This window comes from Rattus rattus, chromosome 2 (genome assembly GCF_011064425.1).
Source record: "Rattus rattus isolate New Zealand chromosome 2, Rrattus_CSIRO_v1, whole genome shotgun sequence".
NCBI classification, from domain to species: Eukaryota; Metazoa; Chordata; class Mammalia; order Rodentia; family Muridae; genus Rattus; species Rattus rattus.
In genome coordinates, this window is record NC_046155.1 from 46,121,196 (window position 1) to 46,128,558 (window position 7,363).

The 7,363-nt window shown below is 52.6% G+C and overlaps 1 protein-coding gene across 2 annotated transcripts in view; it reads left to right on the forward strand.

Moving 5' to 3' along the window:
• The window catches only part of Wbp1l (WW domain binding protein 1 like), a 55,839-nt gene extending 51,151 nt beyond the window's left edge, over positions 1-4,688 (forward strand). For both annotated transcript variants that reach the window (XM_032892134.1, XM_032892135.1), the window contains one exon: positions 1,334-4,688. In XM_032892134.1, the coding sequence (XP_032748025.1) occupies positions 1,334-2,076 (743 nt within the window). In that variant the 3' untranslated portion in view covers positions 2,077-4,688. The remainder of the gene's footprint in view (positions 1-1,333) is intronic.
• The last annotated feature ends 2,675 nt before the right edge of the window (positions 4,689-7,363 follow it).

Here is a 7,363-nt window from a genome sequence, read left to right on the forward strand (position 1 = left end):
GATCTAGCACAAACCAACCTGAATTCCTCCTACTTGGCTTGCTGCCACTTCTGTTCCTTGTAGAATCTTCAGGAAAGGGACAGACAAGAAGGGTGGTGTTGGGACTTTCTGAGAACCAGGAAACTTGGTGACTTAACTGGAATCCCTATACTGGCATTCCCTTCACTGTCCTCTCAGAAGATCCAGGGATTCCCCAGCAGGCATCCTGTCTTAAACCGTCTGTCACACCTTACGAATTACAACGTCAGTTTGCACTTCGTAGCTGGAAGGCTTGGTTGCTTAGCCTGGAGCCTTCTGTATATAAATGCTCAGCGAACGTTAGCAGCTGCGGTTGCAGTTTTAAACGAGGTGATCTGCATCAAGGTACCAAGCGCATTCAGAAGGATTCTCCCTGGCCTGAGCTTAATGAGCCTTGATGTCACAGGTGCCTTACTCCTCCTTGACTGGTGATCCACCTCTCCTGAGCTGAGTCAAGGTGAAGGCTGTTTGCACCTCCCAGATCATTTTCAACCACACGATAATGAGAGAGGCAACACAGTTCTGAGCTTCAGGGAGAACCCCAGAACGTGAGATATCTGTGGGTAGGGAGAGAAGGCTGCGGAAATCCTTGAGTGAGGCCTAACAGACAGAGGAGGGAATGTGTGGCCAGCACTGCAGAGAGCTCAGTGGGGAAGAGAGAGAGTGTGTCTTGCCGATGTCCCAATTTGGTTTTAGATCACAGAATTCACGGTATCAAACCCCCTTCTGGCTTTCTTGGGTACTGCACTTAAAGTCTGCAAACCCATTCTTTCCTTTCTCCTACACACACACACACACACACACACACACACACACACACACACACACTAGAATCTTTGTCAAAGAAAGAAATGTGGGGCTGGTGTGTCCTTGGAATTGTCTCCCAGCCGGTTCACCACATCTGCCTCCCCTCATCCTCCACCTCAGGTAGGGAGGAGGTCTTTGCTCAGGCTGCAGCAGCAGGAAGCCAGGTCTGTCTCAGACCCCAGGAAGCATAGCCAGGCCACATGCACACTGTTCTTCCCCTAGGCCAGTGAGTCTCAACCTGTGGACCGCCCAAGAGCATCTACATATCACGGAACACAATTGTGTAGTCACAAAGATAGTTTTAATGCTCACCACAACGCGTGAGGAAGGCTAAGAACCGCTGCTCTAGGCAGTTGCAGCCCGCTTACCTGCCCACAGCTAAGAGCCGTAGCCATTATGGGCTGATGGCTCTGGGGTGGGAGGGGACAATGCCATCTTTATTTAGTATGAACTTCGTTTAGAATGCTGGCCAGCGCAGTAACTTCTTCTCCCTACCTCCCTGTTTTAGGGTTTTTGCCAAACTATTTACTACCTCCTTATGAGGAAGTGGTGAACCGACCTCCGACTCCTCCCCCACCGTACAGTGCCTTCCAGCTACAACAGCAGCAGCTGCTGCCTCCCCAGGGTGGCCCTGCAGGCGGCAGCCCCCCGGGCGCTGACCAGCCCCAGGGCTCCCAGGGAGCACAGAGCAGTCCTTTGTCTGGACCGAGCAGAAGCAGCACAAGACCCCCAAGTGTCGCAGATCCTCAGTCCCTCGAAGCGCCCACTGCACGGGCAGCCACCAAAGCCCTTGGGATGGAGTCCAGTAGCTCTGTGGCCAGCCATGGGGAGCTGGACCCCGGGGCCTTCCTGGACAGGGATTCAGAGTGTAAGGAGGAGCTTCTGAAAGATTCAAGTTCTGAGCCTGGCGGTGCACCCCCCGACAGCAAGGACAAGACACCGGGCAGGCATCGCCGCTTCACAGGTGACTCGGGCATTGAGGTGTGTGTGTGCAGCCGGGGCCACCACGATGGTGACCTCAAGGAGTTTGACACACTCATAGATGACGCTCTGGACGGGCCCCTGGACTTCTGTGACAGCTGTCACGTACGGCCTCCTGTCGACGAAGAGGAAGGGCTCTGCCTGTCCTCTGAGGGGCAGGCTCGAGAGCACGGGCACCCCCACCTGCCACGGCCGCCTGCGTGCCTGCTGCTAAACACCATCAACGAACAGGACTCCCCAAACTCGCAGCGCAGCAGCTCCCCCAGCTAGAACAGGCCTGCCTGCACCCCAGAGCTTGACAGCAACCAGGGTTGAGGACACCCACAAGAGAAGCATTAAGTCATTCGTAGAGGTGGTCCAGCCACTTTGTCCTTTTATTTTCTTCTTCCCCTCCTGTCCCACCTTGCCCACATCTCCAGGTACAGATTCAGGGTGTGGACGCCTCCTCTCCCCACAAAAGCACAGTGTTCTAGAAGATGGAGAAGCTGACTCGTTCCACACCCCCCTTTCCAGAGCTGTGTCTCACCTACCTGCTTGGCTGAGAAACGTGTGTTTGGAAAACCCCCGAGGACTGGGGCTGGACTGTGCCCTAGGATGGTTCTCAGTGACGGAGTGGATTCGTAAGAGAACTGTCTCCGTCTGGGAGAGACAGTTTATCTTGGCCCTGAGAGAAGAAGGAAACCCTCCGGGGCCTGGGGATTGTCACCTGTGGCCACCACTGGCTACAGAGCTGGCACTGGTCTAATCCTGTGGGAGGGTGAGCGCTAGTGGACAGGGTGGTGAGGGACTTGTTGATTTGACAAGCCCCAGGCGGAAAGTACACATCTGTGCATTGTGGAGGGGACCCTTCCCAGCAGGCTTTGGCCAGCTTCAGCCTGGTTCAGGTGTAGACGATTATATTGTTCTCTGTGTTTTCCTTTAAAAACAAGTAACAAAGGCTAGCTGGACACAAGAACAAATTGGTGGGTGGGCAGGAACTCTTGTCTGCACAAGGGAATTCTGCTGCTCCTCCCCAGGCTGAGTTCCCAAGAGTCTAACTACTGCTGGGCCAGGAGGAGAGAGTCTGAACAGGCCATCCTGGGGCCTCTCTGTGAGTGGAGACCTGAAGACTGGTAGAGATCATAGCCTCTTTCACTTCTGCCCTTTGTCCGTGCCCACAGTTGATCAGTGGCCCCGGCCCCTCCTGAACACAGCCTGTAGTCTCTGTCTCCCTGTCCTCTGTAAGCAGATGGACTGAGGAAGTTGTGTGTTCAGGAGGAGGCAGCCTCCTAGCCTGGCTCTCACACAGTATTTCCTGTTGCGTTTGACTAAGTCTGTTGCTTGTGTACCTGTTTGTCTTAAACTGACCACTTAGAAGGAACACCTTGGTTACCTGTGGTTCTCGTGGCTGCCTTGCCCCTAGCCTGTTGGAGAAGCATGACTCACTTTCCTGTACAGCCTGTGCAGAGTCACCTGGGTGGGAGTCAACATCCGCTTCCAGCAGACCTCGGGGCCTGCTTACTGTCATCTGGCCCTGGAGCACAGAGGCCACTGAGACGAACATTCCCCACCCAGCCCTGCTCATGCAAAGAGTTTGGTTTCTCCCCTGCTCTTGAATGACAAGGCATAGAGTTGGCACTGCCATTATGGTAAGAAAGAAAAAAAAAAAAAGAAGAAAAACCAAGTCCATATGTAAACACAAACAGATCCAAGGCGAATGCGTGTCTGCGTTTGGATGTCACAAACCAAAATCCTTGTCGAACAAAAGTGAAGTCTGCACAGTGATGTTGGATGGCGTGTGTGCGTGTGTGCGTGTGTGCGTGTGTGTGTGTGTGTGTGGTGTGGTATGTGGCCCCGAGCCCTGTGTTCCTGTGAAGATACTTTGAATGGCCATTCTGCTCACATTAACCACATGCCTGGAGCACATATGGCCCTCTCAAGGTAATTTATTTTACACATTTACTGTTTACTGAACAATCGTCTGACCGTACTCGGGTGTATTCGGCAGTCTTGCCGACGGCATTGCCTGTGTTTGCCGGCGACGCTGCCCTCCAGGGAGAGGCTTCCCACTCCGCTCACCACTGCAGTTTGCACATTGCTCCGCGGACTCAGAGGCCTGCGTTCTGTTCCCTGTGCGTGGAAGCATTGGGACCCGGTCTCCCTCCCTCTGCTGCTTTCAGACAGACGCTCGATTGAGTCTTGAGTGACAAGCGTGGATGGGTCGTGCGTGGCCCAGACATCGCCCTGCCTAGGATCACCAGGAGTCTCTGGCAGAGACCTTGGCGCCACGTTCGCACCTCATCCACCAAGGTCCAGAGAGAGTAGAGAGGGAGCTGGCGGGTGGTCAGAGGGGCCCGAGCCACGGCCCTCCCACACCTTTCCGGCTACTTTCTTGTTAAAATGCCAGACACCTCACTGATGTGTGTCGGAGGAGTGAGTTTTCCCAAAACCAACCCCTCTTTAGTTAACTGGTGGTGAGGTGGGACCCTCTTCGAGTCTCTTCCCCTTGGCAGAGTGAGGAGCTGGCCCGAGTGCTGAAGCTTTACTGAAGCACCCACCATGATGACGGAGCCAGTCTGGCCCCTGCTGTTTTGGCCACCTTGATGCTCAGAGAGAGCACAGGAAATAGTCAGGGGCCAGGGAGACTTGACCGAGTTGGGTTTCCAGGTTGGAGGGGTTAGGCAGAAGGCTTGGTGCTACGGTCAGATTTGCAGCCGCTAACACATTCCTGCGTGAGGCCCACCACCGTCTGTCAGTCATCGTGACTATGTGTATCTTAAGCAATAAGATTCAGGCTGCCCTGGGCAGTCTGTGCGACGATGCCCTGTGCTGTGATTGTCCGGAAGACAGAGTGGCTCCAACCACTGTGAGAAACCCCAATAAAATCCGTCTCAAGTGTTGTACGCAGTGTCCTGCCGCTCCTCATTCCCTTTTCCTTCTCCCTACCAAGACCAAGTGGTGTCACGGTTCGGGACAGAGTCCTAGGCCACCAGTAGGCAGGAGGCTGCTCCTGAGTCAGCACTTGGTCCCCAGGAATTTCCCTCAAATTCCGTTTCTATACTGTGTGACGTTCCATAAAGACATTGAAAAACGACCCCAGAAAGCAGAGACAAGTTTGTTCTTTTTTTCCTCCAAGGTTCCCCAAAACTGGATTGGTTTTAGAGCTTTTTAACTTTATTTTTTTTAGATTCTTTTATTTGTGTGGGTGTTTGCCTACCTAGGACCAGTGTAACATATGCATGCAGTACTCATGGAGGCCAGAAGAGGGCATCATCTGGAACTAGAGCAACAGATAGTCATGAGCCACCATGTAGGTGCTAGGAATTGAACCCAGGGCCTCTGCAAGAACAAGCACTCTAAACTCCTGAACCATCTCTCTAGCCCTGGTTCGGGTATTTTTGAGATAGGGTCTCACTCTAGCCCAGACTTTCTAGTAACTTAATACATAGCCCTAGCCTCCTGTTTCAGCCTCCCAATGCTGGGGTTACGGGGATGAGCACACACTGCCTTAACGTTTGAAACTCACAATATGCGCTGAATTGCCTGTTTCATGCCCCAGCGTACACCGGAAGTTAGTTAAGGGCATGTGGCATAAGGAGAACCAAGCATCCTGCCCTCTGGGTCCTGGAGGTAAGATGGCTGAACACACCCGTGTAGAGTGGTCAGCAGCACCAAGTGAATGTGAGTGGCTCAGGTTCAGACATCGCAGGACTCACCTGAGATCTTAAATGCTGAACTGCAGGGCCCCGAAGAAAGACAGCCTTGCTGCTTGAGGAAGGGCGCCCTTGCCCGCTGCGTCTTCCCATAAGGCAGTTACAAGTGGCGAGGCATGGTGGTACCCAGCATGGCTGCCACAGAACATGTTCCTGCTTCCTATAGGTATGCTCACTATGGGCCAGGTCCCCTGGGTAGTGGCTGCCAGTGTTGTCCTAAGCCTGTAGTCAGCTCCATTACATTGGAGAGTTTAAGTTAGCTACTCATGGCCTTTGTCCCCGTCATTGATCCTGGGTCAAAGGACTGTGTCCCGCTTTCTAGGTAACTCCATTGAGATAAGCCGCTGTCTCCTTACTGCTAAGCCGACAGGCTCTGGGCAGTGCTGTTGGATCCATGTCAGCACATAAAGACAGTTCCGAAGCCTTAGAAACTGAGCACATTGGTGCACGCCTGCAGCCCAACACACAAGGCAGGCAAGAAATTCATGACTTTTTGAGGCCATCTAGGGGTGCATATCGTGTTCCAGGCCAACATAAACTAGGGAGACCCTGTTTTAAAACTACCAAAAAACCCACAGGAAAGAACCAGAGGTCTTCACAATTCCTGTCTTCCTAAAGATGATGTCTGAGTGGCCCCACTAGAAAACGTCTCAACTCTCCTGGTCCAGTTGCCGGGGGCTGTTCATGTACTCTTACTTGATTTCCAGGCTCCTGGAACACTGGGTCAGGAGAGTTCATTTTTCTGAGGTAATGAGATTGTCTCCATTGCCTCAAGTGAGCAAGTTCAGGTGGCGATTATGTTTGCCCAGGAGCCTAAGACAACCTCAGTTTCCTGGTTTTGTCTTTATTTTTCAGTTTCCTGGTTTTAGATGTTGAGCAGAAACACCCAGGGTTTGACTCTAGCTAGCGGGGCTGAACTCTAGCGGTGGCTTGCGGAGCCTGAAGAAGAAGAAGGGCTGTGGGTTGGAAGGCGTTTGGGTCTCGGGCTCCAAGCTGGGAGCGTGTATCTGAGCCTTAACCAAGTGTAATGGCACAGTCAGCCATCCCAGCATTTGGGAGGTAAAATCAGAGTGAAGTTTAAAAAGAAGAGAGGAGGATGTAGTTGCTCCTAGGTGTGGAAGAGGAGAAGCTTTATTGTAGATAAAAGGGGAAGCATGGCCAGACTGAGCCAGGCCGTGTGAGGAGAGGGAGGAGGGGAGAGACCAGGATATAAAGAGACCAAAAGGGTAAAAAGACAGGTGTAGCCAAAATGGCTGGATTATGTGGGGAAGAGCTAAATAGGGACCTCGGCCACTTGTCCCCAGTTAGAGACCAAACAGGGAGGATCAGGAGCTCAAGGTCATCCTTGACTGCTCGGGTTTTAAGGCTAGTCTATACTCTAAATGAGACTGCTTTAAGTACATGCACACATCCATAGAACTACAGACTTTAATGGGCACCCGCCATGTGCTGGGTCCTCAGAATGGAGACCTGGAGGGCACAAGGCACACCAGCTACATTAGTACAACTGGGAGTGCCAGGCAGGCTCCCTGACGGAAGGAGCTCCGTGACTGTGGGGGGCTGAAAGGTATGAAAGGCAACAAGAGGTACGTGTTGGTCCAGTAGGTTACCAAGCGCTAGATTATTGTATGCCAGGTGCTGGCCTGAGGGGAGCCCCGTAGTGTGGTGTGAAAAGCAGCAAAGCCGCTTAAGCCTAGGTCTCTGCCTCTGGGAAGTGGCAATAGATGAAGTCAGGAGGGAAGATGATAAATAAAACGTTGGAGTTTTATCTGTCTGTTTCATCTGTCTGTGTCCTGTTATTTATTGGCCGTTGACACGAGGCGCGTCTTGTTTGAGCGTCTTCATAGGTACATTTCCTTAACCTT